Source organism: Oncorhynchus tshawytscha, linkage group LG23 (genome assembly GCF_018296145.1).
Source record: "Oncorhynchus tshawytscha isolate Ot180627B linkage group LG23, Otsh_v2.0, whole genome shotgun sequence".
Taxonomy (NCBI): domain Eukaryota; kingdom Metazoa; phylum Chordata; class Actinopteri; order Salmoniformes; family Salmonidae; genus Oncorhynchus; species Oncorhynchus tshawytscha.
In genome coordinates, this window is record NC_056451.1 from 25,587,886 (window position 1) to 25,599,299 (window position 11,414).

At 43.7% G+C, this 11,414-nt stretch overlaps 1 protein-coding gene across 1 annotated transcript in view; it reads left to right on the forward strand.

Annotated features, from left to right (window-relative positions):
* The first annotated feature begins 716 nt into the window (after window positions 1-716).
* cacng6b (calcium channel, voltage-dependent, gamma subunit 6b) overlaps window positions 717-11,414 on the forward strand; it is a 20,451-nt gene continuing 9,753 nt past the window's right edge. The window contains exons 1-2 of the mRNA XM_024416494.2: window positions 717-823; window positions 5,891-6,539. Of these exons, the coding sequence (XP_024272262.2) occupies window positions 6,173-6,539 (367 nt within the window). The 5' untranslated portion in view covers window positions 717-823; window positions 5,891-6,172. The remainder of the gene's footprint in view (window positions 824-5,890; window positions 6,540-11,414) is intronic.

The window sequence follows — 11,414 nt, forward strand, 5'->3', positions numbered from 1 at the left end:
TTTTTACCCACACAAACGTTGCCTGTCATCATGGCAGAAGACTAAACCATAAAGATTTTAAACAAATGTAGAGTTGAGATTGAACATGGACCTGGATACACACAAACACACATTCTGAGGGTCAGAGGCCAGTAGACACAGTTAATCAACTACAGAACCAACCTACCCAGCGCTCCCTCTCCTCTTACTCTCTCTTTCCATATCCTTTACTTACCCCACCCCCTTAACACACACTGACTATCTCTTTCTTTAGCCCCATTTATACCTGGTTTTAACAACATGCATCATCTGTCCTGATCTGGTCCACATTCTGATTGTGCCCACATTTTTAGACAGGTGTAGACGATTAACAATACGCATTGCGATCTGATTGTGATCAGATCTTTCTGACCACCCCCAGAGGTAGTCAAACATGCATTGTGTCAGGATGTCTTGTCTTGTGTGTACAGTAGACAGATCTGGACAGAGAAACAATTGAAATCATCATTTTCCCACCTTCTAAAATCATTGACAGGTGGCACCATTAAATTATGACATCAATATGTGTGTCTTAAAATAAATAAATAAATAAATATTATTTTAAAAGAATAACACTCAGTTAATTTGCGTACAGGGAGGGACCAGGAAATCTGGAAACAATCAGAATGTAAACAATCAGGTCTCTCTCTCTCTTCCTTTCTCTCTCTCTCTTCCTTTCTCTCTCTCTCTCTCTCTCTCTCTCTCTCTCTCCCGCCCCCTCTCCCTCTCCAACACTCCCAACTTTCTCCCCTCTATTAAGTTCCAAGCTTCTTTCAATCTGAAGTGAACAACATATTCCAAACAGGTCAGACTTACTTTTCTCCTTGTTGTTATTGGTGCTGGGCTTTAGATCGTGCTTATAGCTGCATGTTGTGCTGGTTGCAGTAGTGGTGGTTAAGTAGGAGAGAGTGTTGCTGATTTTCACAGATGTCTTTTTTCCTAACATGTGTGAGCAGTTAGAGCCTGACGTTTTAGTTCTACTGCTCAACAAGTAATGGACAGATTCTTTTGAAATGAAACATTTCTGCAGCCGATCTTAGTTTTGACGGATATGTACACACGATTAGGTTTGATCTGATTCGTAAAACAGTTTGCTGTGTTATTTTGACTATTTTGACCATGATTAGGACATCACGGACATTGCACAGCAAAAAGTGACATCTAAGCAACTTAAAAATGTTTTCTAGAGTGATAATTCACTTCAAATGAGTTTTTCTTGACTAACTAAGCTAAAATATCTCACGTCATTGGCAGATATTTGGCTTCTTTTAACCTAAAAAAGGCTAAATACAAGTCAGTTATCTTATTAAAATAATCTGGCAATGAAGTTACATAATTTAGTTAAGTAAAAAAAAGAACATAAGTGACTAAACACTCAATATAACATATGTTTGCTTGCTTAGATGTCACTTTTTGCAGTGCGTGATGTAATGGGATATCTATCCATGTGAGGTGTGTGTAATTCTACAGCTCCTAATTCAACTGTCAGCAGTTGCTCTTGTTATTTTCCATTAGGTTCAGTGCTATGCCTTATGCTATAGATATAAGCTATAGGTTACTTCCTGTGCAAGAGAAGTTTCGGTCTAGCCATTGGATATACATATCTCTGATAGTGTATGCCATTAAATAATCTTTATTTTGGTTCTGTGGGACATTCCATAGGGAGCACATGATGCTCTTTTACAGACAGAAAGTGATCCCTTCCACTGTGGTTGCCAGATCTGTCAGAAGGACGTCCCAGTGCAACATTTAAAAAAGGGCAACAGTTCTCAGGTTTGACTTTGGTTTGGAGCTATAGACTTCAGAGTACACACCTAATGGATTACTACACAGCAGTGGAGGCTGGTGGGACTTTGGTTTGGATTACTACACAGCAGTGGAGGCTGGTGGGAGAGCTGACTGAGCAGAGTACACACCTAATGGATTACTACACAGCAGTGGAGGCTGGTGGGTAGGAGCAGTGGAGGCTGACTGACTGAGCAGAGTACACACCTAATGGAGGCTTACTACTGACAGCAGTTAGCAATGGCTGGTGGGAGGAGCTATAGACTGATAGCAGAGTACACACCTAATGGATTACTACACAGCAGTGGAGGCTGGTGGGAGGAGCTATAGACTGATAGCAGAGTACACACCTAATGGATTACTACACAGCAGTAGAGGCTGGTGGGAGGAGCTATAGAGGGACGTGCTCATTGCAATGGCTGGAATGGAATTCATGGAACGGTATCAAATATATCGAAATCACGTTTGACTCCGTTCCTTTTATTCCATTCCAGTCATCCTATAGCTCCTCCTTCCCCACATTTCTATCACATTTAGATGGTCATTCAAACTCCCAAATTCCCACGTTTATACGGAACTGTTGTCTCCTATCCTATCACGTTGCCCCAACTCAACTTTATCCCTAACCCCTCAGGCACTTGTGTAGATGCTAGTGGATTGTATGTATAAGCAAAATATACCAACGTACCCTCCTATAGGCTAGGAGGACTTTTCATCTATTTTACTTATGTGCCTAAAGAGTAGGGGCAATGGGTTGATTTAGGATTCCAGTTTGATAGTAGAGAAGACACTTATGATCAAGTCTTTCTCTTTTCACCTGCTGTTTGACTGGCTGTGCCCCAACCTGGGAGCTGTCCATGGTACTCACTCCACCGCCCTGTTGCCTGATGTAGGACCTATCCCTGGGACACTCAATCTGTCCACCACCACTATCTGCTGTCTGACTGGCTGTGCCCCAACCTGGGAGCTGTCCATGGGATTCACTCCACCGCCCTGTCCCCTGATGTGGACCTATCCCTGGGACACTCAATCTGTCCACCACCACTATCTGCTGTCTGACTGGCTGTGCCCCAACCTGGGAGCTGTCCATGGGATTCACTCCACCGCCCTGTCCCCTGATGTGGGACCTATCCCTGGGACACTCAATCTGTCCACCACCACTATCTGCTGTCTGACTCGCTGTGCCCCAAAACCTGGGAGCTGTCCATGGGATTCACTCCACCGCCCTGTCCCCTGATGTGGGACCTATCCCTGGGACACTCAATCTGTCCACCACCACTATCTGCTGTCTGACTGGCTGTGCCCCAACCTGGGAGCTGTCCATGGGATTCACTCCACCGCCCTGTCCCCTGATGTGGGACCTATCCCTGGGACACTCAATCTGTCCACCACCACTATCTGCTGTCTGACTGGCTGTGCCCCAACCTGGGAGCTGTCCATGGGATTCACTCCACCGCCCTGTCCCCTGATGTGGGACCTATCCCTGGGACACTCAATCTGTCCACCACCACTATCTGCGCTCGCCATTAATTGCCACTCAGGGCTGAATTATCTCACTCACTCACTCACTCAAGCTCATCTCCTCCTAGATGTGTTTGGATCAACAGAAACTACACAGAGAGCCAGGACACACACACACACACAAAACATTCATGGTATCTGCGGGTATACAGTTGAAGTCGGAAGTTTGCATAAACCTTAGCCAAATACATTTAAACTCAGTTTTTCACAATTCCTGACATTTATTCCTAGTAAAAAAAATCCCTGTCTTAAGTCAGTTAGGATCACCACTTTATTTTAAGAATGTGAAATGTCAGAATATTAGAAGAGAGAATGATTTATTTCAGCTTTTATTTCTTTCATCACATTCCCAGTGGGTCAGAAGTTTACATACACTCAATTAGTATTTGTTAGGGTTGCATTTAAATTGTTTAACTTGGGTCAAACGTTTCGGGTAGCCTTCAACAAGCTTCCCAAAATAGGTTGGGGGGATTTTCCTCCTGACAGAGCTGGTGTAACTAAGTCAGGTTTGTAGGCCTCCGTGCTCACACACGCTTTTTCAGTTCTGCCCACACATTTTCTATGGGATTGAAGTCAGGGCTTTGTGCTGGCCACTCCAGTACCTTGGCTTTGTTGTCCTTAAGCCATTTTGCCACAACTCTGGAAGTATGCTTGGGGTCATTGTCCTTTTGGAAGACCCATTTGTCACCAAGCTTTAACTTTCTGACTGATGTCTTGAGATGTTGCTTCAATATATCCACATAATTTTCTTGCCTCATGATGCCATCTATTTTGTGAAGTGCATCAGTCCCTCCTGCAGCAAAGCACCCCCACGACATGATGCCGCCACCCCCGGGCTTCACGGTTGGGATGGTGTTCTTTGGCTTGCAATCCTACCCCTTTTTCCTTCAAACATAACGATGGTCATTATGGCCAAACAGTTCTATTTTTGTTTCATCAGACCAGAGGACATTTCTCCAAAAAGTATGATCTTTGTCCCCAAGTGCAGTTGCAAACTGTAGTCTGGCTTTTTTATGGTGGTTTTGGAGCAGTGGCTTCTTCCTTGCTGAGCGGCATTTCAGGTAATGTCTTTCAGGTTACTGTGGATAGAGATACTTTTGCACCTGTTTCCTCCAGCATCTTCACAAGGTCCTTTGCTGTTGTTCTGGGATTGATTTGCACTTTTCACACCAAAGTACGTTCATCTCTAGGAGACAGAACGCATCTCCTTCCTGAGCGTTATGACGGCTGCATGGTCCCATAGTGTTCATACTTGCGTACTATTGTTTGTACAGATGAACTTGGTACCTTCAGGCGTTTGGAAATTGCTCCCAAGGATGAACCAGACTTGTGACAGTCTATTAGGTCTTTACTGATTTCTTTTGATTTTCCCATGATGTCAAGCAAAGAGGCACTGAGTTTGAAGGTAGGCCTTGAAATATACCCACAGGTACACCTCAAATTGACTAAACTTATGTCAATTAGCCTATTAGAAGCTTCTGAAGCCATGACATAATTTTCTGGAATTTTCCAAGCTGTTTAAATGCACAGTCAACTTAGTGTATGTAAACGTCTGACCCACTGGAATTGTGATACAGTGAATTATAAGTGAAATAATCTGTAAACAATTGTTGGAAAAATGACTTGTGTCATGCACAAAGTAGATGTCCTAATCGACATGCCAAAACTATAGTTTGTTAACAAGAAATGTGTGGAGTGGTTGAAAAATTAGTTTTAATGACTCCAACCTAAGTGTATGTAAACTTCTGACTTCAACTGTACATTACACTCAGTGTAATGCAGAATATTTCTTTCAGAGAGGGTACTAATAGCAACCTGCGAGGAGGATCTGTAGGGGCGGACCCAGGGATTCCTGGCTGGGATATTGGTCGCCGTCTGGGGAAAACAATAGCTTTCCCTTATGGCTGTCTGGCCCAGAGCCAGCACAGTTCTTAATGGAGGATTCAACACTCACCTTGACCCTGACAGCAGTCTGCTCTAATAGCTTGTATCTGGCTCATACTCTCTCTGCTGTATAGGACAGCAACAAAAACATGTCCAACCCAGGCAGTTCTTTAATAAGAAGAATGATGAAATGATTTGGTGGGTGCTTGTATTTGTACTATTTCACACATGTATGAATTGGAAATGTGTGTTTTTACATTTCCCAACTCCCCCTGAGACACCTTCAGAGTGGGGTCACAGCCAGCCATTGTTAAGGCACATTAACAGGGGAGTTGGGATATTGCCTTGCTCAAAGGCACATTAACATATGTTCTTTTCACCTTGTCACTGCAGGGATCCAAACTAGCGACTTTTACAGTTACTGTCCCAACGCTCTAACCACTAGGCTACCTGCTGTATCTAGGCTTGTACTCTGCTGCATAGGGCAGCAACAAAGGATCTCTACTCCTGGCAGACTGGCAGTTTTATCCACAGAGAGATCAGTGTTGGCCCAAGTGTTTTTTCCCACCTGAACTTGATCCCCCTTTTTAGGGAATCATCATCTCTCTTGTTATGGATGAGGACAAAGAGGGTGTTGTCGTTGTTAACCGTTTTTTCTTCTTCTTTCCTTGTTTTTATTCAGGTGTTCCAGTATCTCCCATCTTGTCTACTCCCATACTGAACCATCCATCTCTCTCTCCCCTTTCCTCCTCCCGTTCTCCATTCTTCATCCCCACATCCACTTCTGAACTGCTGTTATCTCTACCTTCCTTCTGTCTTCAACCTTCCTTTCTTCTTTGTGGGGTTCACCCCCTTTCAATTATTTCCCTGCTTCTCTCTCTTCACCCTCTTTCCCATCCTCTTCCCTCTTTCCCTCTCTTCCTCTCTCCATCCGGGCCTCTGTCGGCCTCTGGTAGAGGTCACCATGTGGGCCAACTACATTGTCCAGCCGGAGGAGGATGGCCGTATGGGGGTGGTAGGAGCAGGGCCCCATGGGGGCCTGGCAGGGGTGAAGGGAGTTGGGCGTGCTACCAGGCGGACCCCTAGGATGAGTGACAGCCAGGAGGGGAAGATCAAGCTGGCGTTCTTTGTGGCCATTGTGGGCGTGACCCTGACAGTGCTGGGGGTGGGAACAGAGTTCTGGGTGGAGCTGGCCACGCCCAAGACCTGGAGTAACAACCAGACGTGTCAGACAGCCCACTACGGCCTGTGGAAGGGGTGTACCCGCACCCTGTGGGTGGACGACATCAACCCCGAGAGAGAGAGCTGTGGCCCCGCTGACCTGCCCGGAGGTGAGGAAACTGTCTGTCTGTTGCATTAGGGCAGGCCATGAGTTGATTTTGGGGACAGGCTAGTTAATATCCCTAGGGTCTCATTTTGACAACAACTGTAAAAATGGGTTCTGACTAGAGGGAGTAAAGCTACGACCGCAAGGGATTTTTTCGTAACAGGTTAGGAGAATGTGCGCAGCAGGTTAGGATAATTAATGTGGCAGGTTAGGAGACTTAGGTTGAGGTTAGGAAAAGGGTTAAGGTTAGCTAAAATGCTCTCCTAACCTGCTACGAAAAACCTCTTCCGGTCATAGCTGGACTCCCTCAAATCACAACCGCAGAAATGGAGTTAAAGATGGAGTCAACTGGGGCACTGATTTCATGACCAACTCCTGATTGCACTGTAGTGCTGTGTGTGTTAGTTAGGGCTTCCTCCCCTTCCTCTGTAATGATCTGTAAACATAGGATAGGTGGAAGCAATGTGTTGGATGTCTCCCAGGAATTTGCATCAATATGTGGGTGTGTGTATACATGTGTATATTGTATGTATGCGTGTGCATGCACTTGTGTGTGTGTGTGTGTGTGTGTGTGTGTGTGCGCGCGTGCGCGTGTGCTTATGCAAACGTGTGTGACTAGGAGGCGTCTATGCCAGCTTTGCTGCGTGTGTATCTGGGTCATCCTACAGATAATGTGCAAATTGAGTCCTTAAAGGAATACTGCTTTGAAATGGAGCCAGTCTGAATTTGACAAATCTGAATGTGGTTACTGGTCTGTCTGTTAGTTATCTAGCTATAGGCATAAGATTTGTATAATCGTTGGTGAGTCAGAAAAGGATGTTTCCAGTATCCTTGTAAAGATCCAAACTTTCAGTGTGTTTATATAAGACAGACGCTTCCCTTTTACTGCATGATGGAGCTTCGTCTTTCGGAATATTTCAATGGATTATTATTTAATTTCAATTTATTTTAGTTTTAGAATTTTCATTTATTGAATTATCAGTCCGAAATATATTTTGATTGCAGGAATTCGTCATTATATTAAACATTTAACTTTTTTAAATTTCAGGAAAAGAAAGCTAATAAACTACGATTTTCAGCCACTTCCTCCATCCTGTACTGTTACGTTCCTCCATGTAAGTCTGTTATCTGTGGAATGACCCGTTTCTGTCTGTAGGGATCGTCCAGTGGTGGATGAATGCAGGTATTAAAGCACTTGTCCCACAGAGGGGGCCAGACAGGGCCTATGGTAGGATGAGGTAGCCATCTCCTGTATTCGTGCTTTATCTGCCAGAATAGTCTGATATTCAGCCAGGCTAGCAGTGGTTGGCTTTGATACACGACCAATGATGTATGTATTGTTTTTAATAGGATGTATATATATTTGACATTGTATAAATATAAAATTGATGTATTTCATTTTGCAGTCTTGATTTAGCTTGTTTTATTAGGATGGATGAATCCTATGAATGTTCATATCTATTACAATGTAGATTACACGCTATATCCATCTGGTGCATTGTTTATCAGCCTCCGGTATTTTAGAGGGCTGATTCACCTTGGATGTCTAGTCGATAAACATCTATGTCTGACTCACCTTGTGTGTCTTGTCTAGCAGATAAACATCTGTGTTTACGATGACGGTCTGTGTGTTGGAGTCGAGTCAGTATCTATTCTGACACTTCCTCGTCTCCTTGCGTCAAAACACTGTTGGCCCACAGCGCCTGACAGACAGGCTCTGCTGTGTGTGTGGACTTCTCATGTTTGGAGAAAAACAACTGTTTCTCCGTCTGTGCGTCTCTATTTCACATTCATGTTTACATGCCCCTGGCGCCTGTCCTTGGGAAACAACATCACAGTCATTCTCTGTCACTGTCTGTCAGTGCCAGACCAACTAATATATCATACATCACTCACTGCTACTGTACATTACCATAACCTCTGACTAACTGACTAAGCCACTCAGAGGTGGACTAGTGGACAGGTGGACAGGAGTACAGGTGGACAGGTGGAGAGCTTGAGAGGTAGATCTCACTATAAATCTGTGGTTATAATATACAGGTTTCCTGTAACGCACCAGTGTTGCAGACAGAATAGCATTAAGGTTGATAGGAGAGTCTGCTGTATGTGTTTGTACTTGTGTGTGTGTTTGGTTTTACTATACTTGTGATGACCAGAAGTCAAACAAGGAAACATGTTATTTTAGGCTAAGGTTTAGGGGTAGGGTTTGGGGTTAAGGTTATATATAAAAGACAGAGAGAGAGAGAGAGGACAAGCAGAAGAGGATTTTGAATGGGAGCAGAGAGGATGGGAGTATATATAAAAGACAGAGAGAGAGAACGAGAGGTCGAGCAGCAGAGGATGACAAAATATATATAAAAGAAAGGAAGAGTGAGAGGACGAGTTTGAAAAAATATATACAAGACAGACATTGAGGACAAGCAGCAGAGGATGAGAAATATTATAAAAGACATATAAAGAAGCTAAGAGAGAGGAGGGTTTGCAGGGTTAGAAAATATTGACAGAGAAAGAGAGGATTTTGAGCAGAGGACGAGAGAATATATATTGACACCAGCAGAGATAGTAAATATATAAAAGACAGAGAGAGTGTGAGTGTTTGCAGGAGGACCCTATAAAAGACAGAGAGAGAGAGAGAGCAGCAGAGGACGAGAAAATATATAAAAGACAGAGTCTCTGACCACACAGAGAGAGTATGAGAGAGAGGAGCAGAGGATGACTATATAAAAAGACAGAGAGAGAGAGGAGAGAGGACGAGAAAATATATATAAAAGAGAGGACGAGAGACAGAGAGAGAGAGGAGAGAGCAGCAGAGGACGAGAGAATATATATAAAAGACAGAGAGAGAGAGAGAGAGAAAAGACAGAGAGAGAGAGAGAGAGAGGGAGAGAGAGAGAGGGACGAGCAGAGCAGAAGATGACATAATATATATAAAAGACAGAGAGAGAGAGAGAGAGAGACAGAGAGGACAGCAGAGAGAGGACGAGAGAGAGGATATATATAAAAAACAGAGAGAGAGAGAAAGAGGAGAGAGGACAGCAGAGAGGACGAGAAATATATATAAAAAGACAGAGAGAGAGAGAGAGAGAGAGAGAGCAGCAGAGGGACGAGAGAATATATATAAAAGACAGAGAGAGAAGAGAGGAGAGCAGCAGAGGACGAGAGAATATATATAAAAGACAGAGAGAGAGAGGAAGCAGAGGATGAGAAAATATATATAGAGAGAGGACGAGAGAATATATATAAAAGACAGAGAGAGAGAGAAAGAGAGAGAGGACAAGCAGAGAGGAGCAGAGGATGAGAAAAGGACGATATATAAAAGACAGAGAGAGAGAGAGAGGAGAGGACAAGCAGCAGAGGACGAGAGAATATATATAAAAGACAGAGAGAGAGAGAAAGAGGACGAGCAGCAGAGGACGAGAGAATATATATAAAAGACAGAGAGAGAGAGAGAGCAGCAGAGAGAGAATATATATATAAAAGAGAGAGAGAGAGAGAGAGAGGGACGAGCAGCAAAGGACGAGAAAATATATATAAAAGACAGAGAGAGAGAGAGAGGACAAAGCAGCAGAGGATGAGAGAATATATATAAAAGACAGAGAGAGAGAGAGAGAGCGATAGAGAGAGAGAGAGGAGCAGCAGAGGATGAGAGAATATATATGAAAGACAGAGAGAGAGAGAGAGAGAGAGAGAACGAGCAGCAGAGGACGAGAAAATATATATAAAAGACAGAGAGAGAGAGGAAGAGCAGCAGAGGACGAGCGAATATATATAAAAGACAGAGAGAGAGAGAGAGAGGACAAGCAGCAGAGGACGAGAGAATATATATAAAAGACAGAGAGAGAAAGAGAGGTCGAGCAGCAGAGGATGACAAAATACATATAAAAGACAGAAAGAGAGGACGAGCAGCAGAGGACGAGAAAATATATATAAAAGACAGAGAGAGAGAGGCCTTGCAGCAGAGGACGAGAGCATATACATTAAGACAGAGAGAGAGGACGAGCAGCAGAGGACGAGAAAATATATATAAAAGACACACAGAGAGAGAGAGAGAGGACGAGAAAATATATAAAGACAGACACAGCAGAGGATGAGAAAATATATATCAAAGACACACAGAGAGAGAGAGAGAGAGAGAAAAGCAGCAGAGGACGAGATAATATATATAAAGACACAGAGAGAGAGAGAGAAAGACGAGCAGCAGAGGACGGGAAAATATATACAAAAGACAGAGAGAGAGAGAGAGAGAGAGAGAGAGAGAGAGAGAGAGGAGAGAGAGAGAGAGGAGAAGAGAGAGAGAGAGAAGAGCAGCAGAGGACGAGAAAATATATACAAAAGACAGAGAGAGAGAGAAAGAGAGGGGGAGAGAGAGAGAGAGAGAGAGAGAGAGAGAGAGAGGGGAAGAGCAGCAGAGGACGAGAAAATATATACAAAAGACAGAGAGAGAGAGAGGGAGAGAGAGAGAGAGAGAGGATGAATAGCAGAGGATGAGAAAATATATATAAAAGACAGCGAGAGAGAGGTCGAGCAGCAGAGGACGAGAGAATATATACAAAAGACACAGAGAGAGAGAGAGAGAGAGGAAGAGCAGGAGAGGATGAAAAAATATATACAAAAGACAGAGAGAGAGAGGACGAGCAGCAGAGGATGAGAAAATATATACAAAAGAAAGCGAGAGAGAGAGAGAGAGAGAGGACGAGCAGTAGGGGTTGAGAAAATATATATAAAAGACAGAGAGAGAGAGAAAGAGAGAGAGGAAGAGCAGCAGAGGACGAGAAAATATATATAAAAGACAGAGAGAGTGAGAGAGAGAGAGAGGACGAGCAGCAGAAGATGACATAATGTATATAAAAGACAAAGAGAGAGAGAGAGAGAGACGAGC